A 13,745-nucleotide genomic window follows, 5' to 3' on the forward strand; every position below is an offset into this window, starting at 1 on the left:
ATGAGAGAAAGTGCAGTATGTACCACAGAGACCCCGGCAGGAGGAGCCAGGGGCCCGATGGACCAACCGGCGGTCATGGAGCCCACACCCCAGGGCCCGACGGGCCGCTCAACCCCGCCCGATCGGATCCAAGAGGACGTCGGCTGTGCGTTCCCAGGCCTCGACGATGAGCAGCTGAGACAGACCAAGCAGCGGGATCCGGACCTGGCGGCGGTGGAGGCAGCCCTGCGGGAGAAAAAGGTCACCCTACCGGGGCCCTGGAGCGGTTTGTATGCCTGGTTGTGTGTAGAGAACGGAGTGGTGAGGGAACAAACCGAAGCTGGGCAGCCGGGGTGCATCTGTGTCCCCGCCCAGGTGTGGCCCCAGCTGCTATGGCTGGTGCATGACCACCCGCTCGGGGGCCATGATGGGGAACGACGCACTCGGGAGACTCTGCGTCGCCAGTATCTCCGGCCAAAATTGGCGCAAGATGTGGCCGCCTGGGTGCAGGGCTGCCGGGCCTGTCAGCAGTGTGGGCAGAAACCGGCGCAGTACCAGGTACCCCTGAGGCCGTTCCGCATCAGTCGGACGAACCAGCTGGTGGGGATCGACCTACAGGGACCATTCCCACAATTCCACCGAGGCAACCGGTACATCCTCGTGGCAGTGGAGTATTTCATGCGCTACCCCGTGGCGGTGGCCATCCCAGATAAAACGGCCCTGGTGGTCGCCCAGGCATTCGTGGAACACTACGTGCTTAAACATGGTATCCCCGAACGAGTCATTACTGACCAGGGTAGTAAGTTCGAGGCGGAGCTATTCCAGGCGCTGTGCCGCGAGTTCGGAATCCAGAAGGACCGAACCACGGCATACCACCCCAAGGCGAATGGTATGGTGGAGCGAATGAACCAGACTCTAGCCGGGAAGCTCAAACGCATGGCGGCCGCAAATCAACAGGACTGGGACGAACACCTCCCCTATGCCCTGTTCGCCTATGCCACCACGGTATACACATCTACGGGACAGACCCCGTTCCTAATGATGTTTGGTCGTAAGTCTCGCCTCCCCGCAGATCTGTTGTTCGGCGTTCCCCCACCCCAACGGGAGGAGGGGAGCCGCCCCGTGGAACATCTTTATGGAGACTCTGCGAGGAGCCCGGAGCCGAGCCTACCCACAAGGAGAGGCCGCACACCAGCGGCAAGAGCAGAGCACCCGACCCCGTATGGAGCCCCCCTTCTACTCGGCGGGCTCGAAAGTGTGGCTGCACACTCCTCGCGTCGGGGCCGGGCAGGTCGGAAAATTGACCACCTACCGGAGGGGACCCTGGACCGTGGGACGACAGATCTCTCCCTGGACGGTGCTGATTCAGGGAGGGGAGAAGGGCCGGGAGATGGTGGTCAACGTCCGCCGACTAAAACCATGGAGAGCAGCTCCAGCGGGGGGGGACCGCACCATTCAAGTACCTCGAAATCCCGGGGTCCCCACGCCCCCCATACTCGGGGGCCTCGCACGTTATATGGGCCCCACAGGGCCCCGGGCCCGAGGGGCCCCGACCCGGGCTCGGGGGGATGGGGATGACGGCCCTTAAACCCTACCACCTCTGAGTTTGTTCCCCAGCCCGCAGGTGCCAAGGACCGAGGAGAACCATTGGAGTGGAGGAGGAGACCACCGCCGGAGCTCCGGGAGACGGAGCCATCACCCCCGAGGCCGGCCACAAGGACTGGACAACTCCCGCGGACCCCGCGACGCTACCTCGTGGGAGCAAACCAGGCGACATGCTCCAGTCAACCCGGAATGGGGACTGGCATCTCGGGGGGCTATGTGGTGCCACAACAGTGAAGCCACTCCGCCAAAACCGGGGCCGTCGTTGTGCTGCTGCGACCGAGAAGCCACCCGGCTCCCGTCACAGCGCTCTCCCCGCCACCCCCCACATAAACACACACACACTCACGTAGGGCCTCATAGGGAGGGGGCACCTGCCCTGGGTTTTTACCTGAGAGACCCCCTCGTGGGGGTGCTCCACAGTTTCTCAGGGCCAGGGAATTGGCAGGCCCCCCGCCCAGGCCAAATGGCACTGCGGCGCCGTGGCTTAACTTAAAATTAAATGACCACGGCGAACTCACTGAGAACCGCAGTGAGGAAATGCCCAAGACACACACGGACCAGCAGACAGGTGAGGTGCGGGGCAGCGCGGGTTAAATGTCTCTACCCGTGATGCACCGCGGGTTAGCGACTCTACTCGTGATGCACCGCGGGCTAACGGCGATGATGCGGCACCGGCTCGCCTATTGAGTCGGTGCACTTGGTTAAACAATGGGGGGGCGGGGCGTCGGAGGGGGGGGGGGGTAATCGGATTGGATAAGAGGCCAACGGGTCGGCGGCGCGCATGCTTTGAAGCCGAGCATAAAAAGGGACGATTTTGGAAAGCACGGGGTCGTTTTTGCTGGGGATCAACTGGAGACAGGGATCGAGGAGCCGTCATCTCACTGTTACTCGCACGTCCGTGAGATGGGTCAGAGAACAGCCAGATTCCGTTTACAGCATTATCTTTCCACGACCTCCAACACTGCGAGGTCGGACCGTAAGTACAAGGAAGAGAGGTAAGACAAAGGGGCGAAATTCTGAGAGAGAAAGAGAGAATAGAGAGCGGACAGGGCAATTAAGTATCAGAGATAGATTAGACCTGCCCTGCTGGTCCGCACTGCTACGCGCAGTTTAGTTTGTTTATTCGTGGGGAATAAATCGTCAGTAGAGTATAAACCGTGTCATGATGTCTCTGTGAGTGCGAAGGGGAGTGCGTGGTGTGGTGAGCCTGCGCGCTGTGGTTTCTGTGTTTATGCACGGGTGTGTAATTTCACCCACAGGTGCGCGCTCGCCACGGCACGTTAACCCGTGAGCCTGCGCACAGGGGTGTTTATGTGTTTACGCACGGGTGTGTAATTTCACCCACGTGTGCGCGCTCACCGCGGCACGTTAACCAGTGAGCCTGCGCAGCTCTCCGTGATTGTAAAGTGGTTAGTGCAGCTAGTTAAATCATGCCCCGAGGAGCAGCAGCGAAGGGGGGAGAGCAGGAGGACGGTGGGTCACGGGAGAACGGGGAGCCGGGGGGCAGTCTCCCTAACAACAGTGCACGGCATTTCATTTGAAAACATGATCATGGTTTTCACCTGCTCGCTCAACTGGAGTATAACCATGTTGCACTCAACGCGTCGGAAGGGGCATGATAGCAAATCATAATCCTATTTATTACAAGTATAATTATGTTATTATTTTAACAATAGCAACAGTAGTCAAAATTATTGCAATTGTTAGTCTCGAGCTAAGGAAGAGGGAAACACACCAGCCGCTCTGATTGAACCAGACGTTTTTCCTCGTAGCTGGGCACGACCATTTGAGATTACAAAAAGGGAGGAAGAATGTATGAATATTAATTAATAAAATGAAGTAAAAAAAAACACGAAAAGGCCTAGGATCGGCAGGACTTTGTTTTTTAACGAAATCTTGAATTGTCACGCGAGATGAGTCTACGTAGAAAATTTTAGCTCGTTAGGCTTCGTAGATCCAAAGATATTATTTGAAAGAATATTAACAGACAACACGGCAAGTTCAATAAAAGTGTGTAAAAATCTAAAAAAGAACACAGGGGTGAATAGCAGTGTTTAACATTACCGCAGCCTGAAAAGTTCCTCCAGTTGCTTGGAGTGATGCCCTTCCGCTGACAAGCTGCAGTGTAAACCGCCACGCTGTTGCACAGTGTCTCCTTGTCTCCAAAGTTTGCGCACATGTCGTACAAGCAGTTCCTAAGGACGTGCAGTATTAGCTATGGGCAGGCTAATGACATGATCAGCATATTTACAAATATCCTGCTTAGCATCACTCAATCATCAAAGCAGATACTTTGTATCTAGAGTAATTGGCTGCTCAATTTTCGTATATGCACATTTTAAACGTTTGTTTAATTTTCAATTCATATTCACAATATTATCCAGAAACCTCAGTCACAAGACTGTTTTTAGGATAGTTATTCAATGAGAAGCAAACCCAATTCTATTGTTTTGCTTATGAAAGGAAATGTGAGTTCCCGGTTAAAACCAATGCACATGAGAGCATGGCAAGGAAATATTTAGGCAGGTGAGTACACGAACAAAAGTGATGCACTGCCATCTCCTGGCCAACTCAGAATTCAGTGGGTTTAGGAATTTTAAAGATCTATGTGATCCATAAATCCTTGCCAACAAAACTGTTTTGCAGGTGTGCACCATCATGCAAAATGGGCAGCACATGTGTGTGGGTGGTTTTGCAGGCCGTCTTGTTAGACTCACTCGTAGTATGAATCAGGAGAAACTGTCTCTTGGCATGGTTGGAAGGGACCAGCCATATCTTTGATCATCCCACAGGAACTAATGCCTTGCAGTTCGATCAGCTGTGTCCCACTGCAGGTTGGGTCATTTAATGAGTCTTCAGAGATGGAGAATTTATATTGGCTTAAAGTAAAAAAATACACAAGTTAAGACATACAATGCATGCATATTGTGCAGCTTTTGTATGTTATACATATGTATTATGTATGTGGACGTCTTTTTTCCCTTATATAGTGTATATATGAGTAACATTGGTTAGTTTGCATGTGTGTACAAGTACAGTTTATGAAATATGATCATGACGCAACGTTGCAAACCCACGAGACCGACACCGCTTTTGTCCAACCACCGTGCCGCGGGTGCTTGTTGTTTACCTCACAGCAGGCGCCAGGTTCTCACTAGCACCATTCATTGCCCAGCTCTCGCCAAACACCTTTATGGAAGGAATTTGCTGTCCATTACGTCCAAAATATTCATCGTTGGGGTCGCCGTTGTAATTCCCACACAATCCACTAACCTCATTCATGTAAGAGCTGGATATAATCACATCTATAATGCATCGTGTCAAACAAAAACACAACACAGGATTTAGCAGTTCCATATAAATGTTTGTATGTTGTACAAAAGGTTAAAATAAATCTTAGAAAGTATTCATACATTATTTATATCTGGCTATTCTCTGTAAGGGGAAACTCATTTAGCTGTTGACACGATACAGAAAAAAAACCTTACGTTATTATCCATTTGAAGAATTAGGAAAATACATGTTACATTATAAACTGATATTAGGCTTCATAGAGTTTTACCTGTTTGTATTAATTAACACGTGGAAATCATACAAAACAATATTCAACATATTGAGGTCATCAAACCTCCAGAGTACACAAAATGTGTATCATTTTGTGGGAATTCAAAGGGATTTGCATCGGAAAAAACCCTGCCACTATAATATGTATTTTCTACCAATGATTCAGGTTAATTGAAGGAGAAGCATACATCCCTCATGCTGGTTTGGATTGAGAGGCAATTCTACCAATTTCTATGATAATCGAAAGGTCAGCTCCATGTAAACTGACTCCGTTGTGAGTGTGCAGGCTACAGTGCTACCAAAACAGACAAGATGGGAGCCAATTTGGCAAGGAGTGTTGCATGAAATTCATTTTATGATGATTGCTTGTGTTGCAGTCGAAACGTCGTGAGAATTTTATTGTTTAATATGTTTATTATTTTATTTTTTCCCTTCTGTGACTTTACCGAAAGAACCAAGAATATTAGCCATCTTAATTTATCAAGGTAGTTTTGTCCAACTTTCTTAGGATTACGGCAAATGTTTGTGTAAATATATGTTATAAATCATGACCAATGAAGAGCACTTAATCGTACAATCTTAAATGACTAGTGCTGTCTGTGTCAAATATGCCAGATCCAGGATGCAAAAGAGAGTCCAAATCCCAACCATGGTAAAATCTGGCTCATTATCTCTAAATTACGGTTAATGAGCTTAAGTTGGAGTCAGTTGTGATTGTCTGAGGATAGACTGTCCTCTCCCAAACAAAAATAAATACTTTACAAGTGGCTCAGAACTACCAAATTGTGACCAATGGCTATAAAGATACAAGCGTAGTTTAAATACTTATGCGATCCGGGGGTAGAAATACCCACGGTATCCCAGGTTACTGTTAAAGATACGTCACAAACTAAAGGAAAGAGAAGGCGGGGCGTGAGAGAGAGTGAACGTCCAGCAGGGGAGTGTTCATGTCACCGGATGAGGTGGAGAGATCGGGGTGCTTCCTGGTGGGATTTGGAGTGGAGTGGTCGCACGCAGCATGAGGCTCGTGTGGATAATAAAGAGTGTGTCATCTCCAACCTTCGTCTGGTGGACTCATTACACAAGCACTACCCAATGCAAGTTTGAGCATGGGGCAACTTGAAGTGTTTTACTTAACTTGGATATTCCATGAAACTAACATATGATTTGCAAAGCTTGCTGTCATTAGGACCACAGCACTAACCTGCATGCTCCCTGCGGTCGTAGATGACAGTGAGACCAAAGTCGGTTTGCAGGATGATTCTGTGAGAGGACTGCTGAATGGACAGACCCTCACGGGGGAACATAGGAGGCCTCATCCTCACCCCGTCAAACTGCAAAACAGACACAGCCGCACTCGTTATGCAACTGGAGACTACATTACGGCTGGTTCCATGTGCCCAATTGCCAGTTTCTGGCGGTTGGTCATCGCCATACTGGTGCGGATGTCGGTATATTGTCATGCACGATTCCATTCGCCCATTTAGTGGTAGTCTATCTCCATTTAGTACAACGATGAGCCAGTGGTTATACAGCTGTAACTGAGTCCATTAAGATATAATTGCGGTTAGCAGTCAATCACAATGTATATGGACTGCTGCATAGTTTAAATTTGTATACTCAGTATCGTACATGCAATACACTCTAGAGTTACATTTATACAGCTCTCTCATCTATATCTGTCTCTCTTTCATCTCACTAATCTTTATCAATGTATGTCACGGCATGCTCAGCAGGGCATTCTAAGAGCCGTTCGAGGCCAGATGTGGTCCACAAGCCACCAATTGAAGAGCATTACTCTCGGGGATCAACTTAGGCCATTACCCCTCATGGGTCCATAAAAAATAAGGACCACATCATAGGAAGTGAAGTTATTGTTACATAGGGCAACTGACATTTGACATAGGAATGTGTAATTTCCACCACTGGCTCAGGGCCAACAGAGTTGAGCAATGCTCAGCACTTGTTCAAGCCGGAAACCCTTCTCATTACAGCATTTACCTTGCGTGTTTACATAACTCTCACCTCAAAATCATCCCTGCTGGTAAAACGTATTTCGTGTCCAAACACATTCACGTGAACCTCATCCAAATATGAGACGTCGCTTAAACCATGACGATTGGCGTTTTTCCCACGCACATTTATGGGGATGAGGTTGGGGTTATCGCCACTGGTCTGTACCAAAACGTAAGTGTTATTGCCCATGAAGTTGTAAGGCAATCCATCAAAGGTCTGATAGTGTGGATCTCCAGAGATGGTGCAAGTACTGAAACCTAAAAAGTGCATAACAAGTGAAAAAGCCTCATGAGCAGTCCTTGACAATGAAAGAAACACACCAGCACACTGACTCGTCTACATGCAGCGCTTTACATGCAGCGGACCTCTTATCCGGAGAGTTTGTGCCAATTTATCAGCAGAAACCAGCAGCAAATTAATGCAGTTATTGTTAACTTCAGTATCATTTTCATCATGACAGTATATGGTCTGGTAAAGTTGTATTGGCGGAGCACTCAACTCAAAATCCAAGTTGAAATTTTGAGGCTTGGTTACGTTTATTGTTGCTCCAGGATTCATAAAAAAAAACTATACCACATTGTGGGCAGGAAATGAATGTGCAATGTCCACATCTGTCACATAACCATATAAGCAGAAAATGTGGTCTGTCTTTTTCCATCAAATATAAATGGTTGAGCAAATTTTAGTTGCACAATTTTCTTCTTAGCATCTCCAATTTTGTATTAAACACTTTCTTTAAAGTGGTGTTTAATACGATTGAACTTTCTTTAAACATCTAAAATTTATACTGCAAGACATGTAACGAGCTTACCGACGGGCTGACATTTGTACTGCCCATTCTGCAAAGCACAGCTCTCCTCAGCCATGCAGCTATGCAAAGTGCAGTTCATCTCCTCAGGGCCCATACACCTGCACTGAGTACTACAGTTGTCTGTCAGCCAGGATTCTCCGAGCTGTGGAAATACAATGCTAAAATGATCTGAAACCGTAGGATACAATCAATAAGCATGCTCAACTGAAATGTCAATTAATAAAACAGGACTGAGTAGAGTCATACAAGTTGTTTAATTTAATATAGGATTTTTATTTATTTTAGGTTTTGTTGCTGGGCAAATGCACAGTGGTGATGACACCGCACGCATATGCGCATCCCAAAGGGTGGAGCCGGATTCGTGCTGGTTCAGAGGGCAAGCGGAGCTACCCACCGTGTGGTAGATTTTTCCATTGTCCCAGCAGCCGCAATCCTGCTGTGGTACACAGAGTCTGTCGCTGAGCACAAAGCCGCTGTCACAGACGCAGCCCTCTGTGCACGTCTCTGTGCTCCGACAGTCATCCTCTGTGCTTGCGTGCAGGCAGGTGTTTGGGCAAAGCGAGGCACAATCCGTGTAGTGGGAGTTTGCCAGGCAGGACAGCGCTAATGGACATTAACAACAACAACGATCAACGGTTAGACTGGAATACTTTCTGCACTGAATACCAGGCCCAATTAATGTGTATGTGTTTTTGCCGATTGCTGGAGAAAAATGAGCAAATCAGTGAAAAGTTGTGACAATGTGAGCAGTTTGTTTCGCCAAATAACTGCAGAATGTGCTCCTCTGCCAACATATAAATTCAGCCCAAGATGTAAACGACAAGATTAAACAAGCAGTTGATAATAAAACAACAATTTGTAGTTTACACAGTAATAGCAAAGTTTACCATAATAAATCACAACAGTTATTGTGTTTAGGTGCTATCTCTACTTGTAATATGCTTTCAATCCCTTCAGCACCATTAATAATAAATTTAATGCGCGTTTTATAACCTGTACGCAGGTGCAATTTTGTGTGTCTACGTGAAATATATATTGGTAAGTACTCTGTATGTCTATCATTGATATAATAGTTACAACACTGTAAACTGGCCACACGCACGATCCCGGGTGAGGTGTATATTTTCCATATAGACTCACGACAGAAGGTCTCATTACGCCACTGAATATTCACTCCCTCAACACGGCAGGCTTCCGCATATGCCTGTAAGCTGTCGCACAGGATGCTCGCCATGCCGCTGTATTGACCCATGTCGAATGTGCAAGTCGTGACGTAGTCCTGGGGGTTGATGACATGATGACAACTTGCAAAAGGACCAGTGGGTGAAGTGAGGACTTGGCATCTCTTGTTAAAGGATTTCTCATGCCTCCAAGTGAACTGTACAGGCTCCACGCCCAGCTTGCAGCTGAAATGAGAGAACTCAACGGTTGAGGCTTGCACCGAGACTCATCGCTTCGGTGGACACATTCAGCTCTTGCTTGAACTTTAAATTCCCAGTGTACAGTGAAACCTCATTTGAACATGCTTTCTTTGTTGTTTTGACACATCTAACATTTTATTGCTAAAATTCCAGTTTACACAACTGTGGTCAACGTTCCCTGATTGAATGTTTTCCAACATACTATTTAACATTCAGTTTAGACGGCCCCCTGAAAAACATTTCGTGAAGATGTCATTGTACAGTAATAAAATACTATATTTCAAAGACTGAGCATCTGACAATTTTATGAGAAAAATATCTGTGATAATAAGTAATGTCTTAAAATGGGGAGTTAAATAATATATAATGCATATAATGTACATATAAATACCCATCTCCCAAAATCAGATTTTTCTCGTGGTACTACGTTATAGTAAATCATTGCTTAAAAATTAATTATAAAAAGGTTCGTGATTATGCATAATGTATGAACACCGACAGATTAATGGCAGATATTATGACACCTGCCAGCGTTAGTCAACGCGTTTCCATCGAGTTGTGTATGTGGGAAGTCCTCGACTTACAAACGAGTTCCATTTCAAAGACCTGTTCGTAAGTAGAACGGTTCGTAAGTCAAAACACAACAATGTTACGGTTCAACAAAAAAGGGAAGCGTCATTAAACTCATAAATAAGAAGAAATATTGTACATCTTCTTTGGTTCTTTTGGTAAAGTCACGTAGAATGAGAATAAAATAATAAATTGATAAAATAAAATAACACAATAATATTCTCACGACGTTTCGGCCACAACACAAGCGGCCTTCATCAGGTGAAGGGACGAGACTGTCTGGAGGACAGCGCTGACTTTACCGAAAGAACCAAAGAAGATGAATCCTTGCAGTCACGAAAGCTTTAAATCGAAATATTGTACATTTTCATACTGCAATAAATATTATATTTTAGATAAAACATAAAGTAAAGTAACATAAAGAAAAAACAATTCCGTTCTATTTTCACTTACCTTGACTCCCAATGCTGGCTTGCTTGTGAGAAGGGGAAAAATGAGTCACGACAATCGCAGACACGCACACGGTTGCTCGCACACACACACACAGCACACACACAAAAACGACAACTATCCCCCAAGTAGCCTTCACAGGCTGTTGGGGCAAGTGCTGTTCGCGAGCAGCGCCTATGAAGGCTGGGTGGTTAGCACCACGCCCAGCACCTTTGACTCCCCAGTGGCGATGTTTACACACCGCACCAAGTACTCATTTGAGGCTGAGTCGACCTAGGGGAGACCCAGGACTCATTCAGGTAATCGTTATTGGTGTTGGTCGAGAGCGGGAATTAAACTCGGGTCGCCAGGTTGGTAGCACAGCACGCTAACCATTGTGCTACTGCTCCCCACAAACACACATACAGGTGCACGCGTGCACACACGCTCACTTTCACACACACTCAGTTTAAAACACACGTGTGTTTGCACGCACACACATGCACACTCAGTCCCAGCACGAGGCGGACTCATTGCATTTCGCGGAGGATCATTCAGCTGAACAAATCGTTGCCGCAGTTCAGTTTGAAAGTGCAAGTTCGCGTTGTAAGTCGATGTAAAAAAATGGAATCATGGAAGCTGGTTCGTAAGTGCGAGTTTTCGTAAGTTGTTTGTTCGTAAGTCGAGGACTGGATATAATGTAACCAGAGGAAATACAACAATTAAAAGTGTCTTCCTGCACAATGTGCGCAACTGCATTTATAGCCCTGAAGCAATCGTATACACTCCACATGCCTAAAGATGGTGGCCAGTCTTGTAAAAGGACAACCAATGTTGATTTTCCACAAAATGGTATTCATTTTTTATCAACCCTTAGAGGAATGGTGTGGGATCGAACCACAACTGGGATTATAACTCACTGCCTTGCGAGTCAAGTTCTCTGACATGTTACCAGGCCTGATTACAATCATCATGTGTTTAGCTTCATGTGGCTAAAATATAATTTAAAACATTTACCTTAAGCATCTGTAGCTAAATACAAATTATAATTATCTCATCCAAAATATTAATTATGTGGCACATTAGGAATGGACCACTATTTAAATTATTTCCTCGTGCAGCAAGGGAGTAAAGTGTGGTTTTGTGAAAGTCCTGATGTGCTGTGCAGTACATCAATGCACCTGTGTACACCAGCATGTGATAACTGAGTTGGGCCTGTGGGTGGCTGGCAGGATTATCTATTATGCGGACTTGTACACCAGTCACGTGGTTAATGGCGACTCGGTTGAGGATTGCTGTGTGTGACACACGTGCTGTTGCATTTTACAGGTAAAGGGCCCAAAGGTTGTTTTTGATCGTTATATAAATGTTCTAGACTTGCTCTAGACTTCAAGCTTGGCTTTGAATTATTAGTTTGTGATATATTCAATAGGAGGGGTTTTAGCACTGTGCACTGTAAAGGATGATGTACTGTAGTTAATACTTGTAATTCTCTAACCCTGATACTGTTTATTCTATAACCATGCACCCAGAGTATGACTACTTGCAATGCTATTGAGAATATAACATATGTACAGTCGTAAGTTGTACAATGGTGACAAGTACAGTACGTATATTGTACACATACAGTGCAGGTAATGTGTGTTAATACCGATATAAGGATGGTATATATATAGACATACAGCTTAGGATTAAAGTAATATTCGAATAGTGACGTTCAAGAGTTATTGCCAAAGACAAAGATGGTTTATCAGTAGGATAATTGGGTTTAAGAGAAACTTATACTGGTAGGAACCTCTGGTTACACCAGCCCACAGGGGATTATTCTGTCCGTCCGTCGTGCATCCAAAAATGGGAGGGGTGGGGCTGGGTGGAGAGGGGAGGGTGGGGAGGGGATGGGTGGGGAGGGAGAGGCTGGGTGGGGAGGGGAGGGTGGGGAGGGGCTGGGTGGGGAGGGTGGGGAGGGGAGAGTGGGGAGGGGGAGGGTGAGGGTGGGGAGGGGCTGGATGGGGAGGGTGGGGAGGGGCTGGGTGGGGAGGGTGGGGCTGGGTGGGGGGGTGGCTGGTCACCCCGTGGTGCCCTGAAAAAACTCAACGTTTAACTAGTCCTCGGCAAGGTAAGGTAAAAACAACGAGCCTACCTTTACCCTACCTTTTACCTTACCACAATACAATCACTCTACCCTACCTTTTACCCTTCAGCAGGTAAGGTAAAAGGTTAAAAGCAACGAGCCTACCTTTACCCTACCTTTTACCATTACCCCATACAAATTACCCGATTACAGGGTAATTACTGGGGTACACATGAAAAAGGTTTATAACAGGTAAATGCTAGGTAGAGCGCTTTATTCACATAGCATACTCTCCATGATTCCAATTTTACATGCTTTCTTTTAACTCTGTTGTTGTCGTTGTTGTATCCTCAAATCTTGTAACTCAATTTTTACCCACTTCCCAATGTGGTATCGACTGCAAACTTGGTATACTTATGTCATACTGATGACAATACTATATTCTATCATTAAAAAATATATATTTTTAAACATTATTTTGTATATGTTATGTTTCAGCTTTGGTCTAATTGTCCACTGTCAACTGACGTTGGCTGTAATTGGCCATGGTCCCTTACGTTGTGGCACGCTTCGGGGCCACTTCCTGGAGTCATGGAGTTCTGCCATTACTAGTACATTTCATTAAAGGGTGTTTAAAAAAAAGAGTTTTGTTTAAAATATTACTTATTAAATGGAGGCCACGGACTGCGCCACGGAGCTTTTAGCGGTAAACAAGGCACCGTATTTACCGGGTAATACTTCATGCTACCTTTACTCTACCGGGTAATTCTTCCGAGCTACCTTTACCCTACCCTTTACCTTACCCCTTGGCATGTCGACACCTATACCCTTTTACCCGGTAAAAAGGGTAAAATACCTTACCTTGCCGAAGCCTACGTTTAACCTACTCACGCCGGCTTGTGCCCGCCCTCAGAGTCGGGCATATTTGCAGAATACACCATGCCGCCGTTGACCCTGGCCATTGACCGAGCAACCCAACGTTCCTACCAACTCCCTCCGCAGGAATGTGTTTGATTAACCGGATTTGGACACCAGTCACGTGGTTAATGGTGACTCGGTTGAGGATTGCTGTGTGTGGCACATGTGCTGTTGCATTTTACAGATTTACCACAATAAATGTGTTTGCCCTCGATTTGGAGCACCTGCCCACGTTTTTCATTTCGAGTGTGCAACAATTAGATTCATGATTCACTTACAATATGATTTTCTGGGGCAAACTGTAGACAACAATACTGTGCAAATTACGGGTTTACCTTCATAATTATATAAACATGCATTT

The 13,745-nt window shown here is 46.2% G+C and overlaps 1 protein-coding gene across 1 annotated transcript in view; it reads right to left on the minus strand.

The window, feature by feature from the left end:
- Nucleotides 1–13,745, minus strand: part of LOC116938908 (IgGFc-binding protein-like) — an 82,683-nt gene that overhangs the window by 19,164 nt on the left and 49,774 nt on the right. Inside the window, exons 48-55 of the mRNA XM_076060629.1 lie at nucleotides 9,116–9,381; nucleotides 8,370–8,578; nucleotides 7,976–8,117; nucleotides 7,174–7,421; nucleotides 6,353–6,482; nucleotides 4,715–4,889; nucleotides 4,302–4,463; nucleotides 3,649–3,779 (exon numbers count right to left, since the gene is read on the minus strand). Coding sequence (XP_075916744.1) covers nucleotides 3,649–3,779; nucleotides 4,302–4,463; nucleotides 4,715–4,889; nucleotides 6,353–6,482; nucleotides 7,174–7,421; nucleotides 7,976–8,117; nucleotides 8,370–8,578; nucleotides 9,116–9,381 — 1,463 coding nt within the window. The remainder of the gene's footprint in view (nucleotides 1–3,648; nucleotides 3,780–4,301; nucleotides 4,464–4,714; nucleotides 4,890–6,352; nucleotides 6,483–7,173; nucleotides 7,422–7,975; nucleotides 8,118–8,369; nucleotides 8,579–9,115; nucleotides 9,382–13,745) is intronic.

Source organism: Petromyzon marinus, chromosome 5 (genome assembly GCF_048934315.1).
Source record: "Petromyzon marinus isolate PM22_M1 ecotype Great Lakes invasive population chromosome 5, UKy_Petmar_22M1.pri1.0, whole genome shotgun sequence".
In the NCBI taxonomy this organism is placed as follows: Eukaryota; Metazoa; Chordata; class Hyperoartia; order Petromyzontiformes; family Petromyzontidae; genus Petromyzon; species Petromyzon marinus.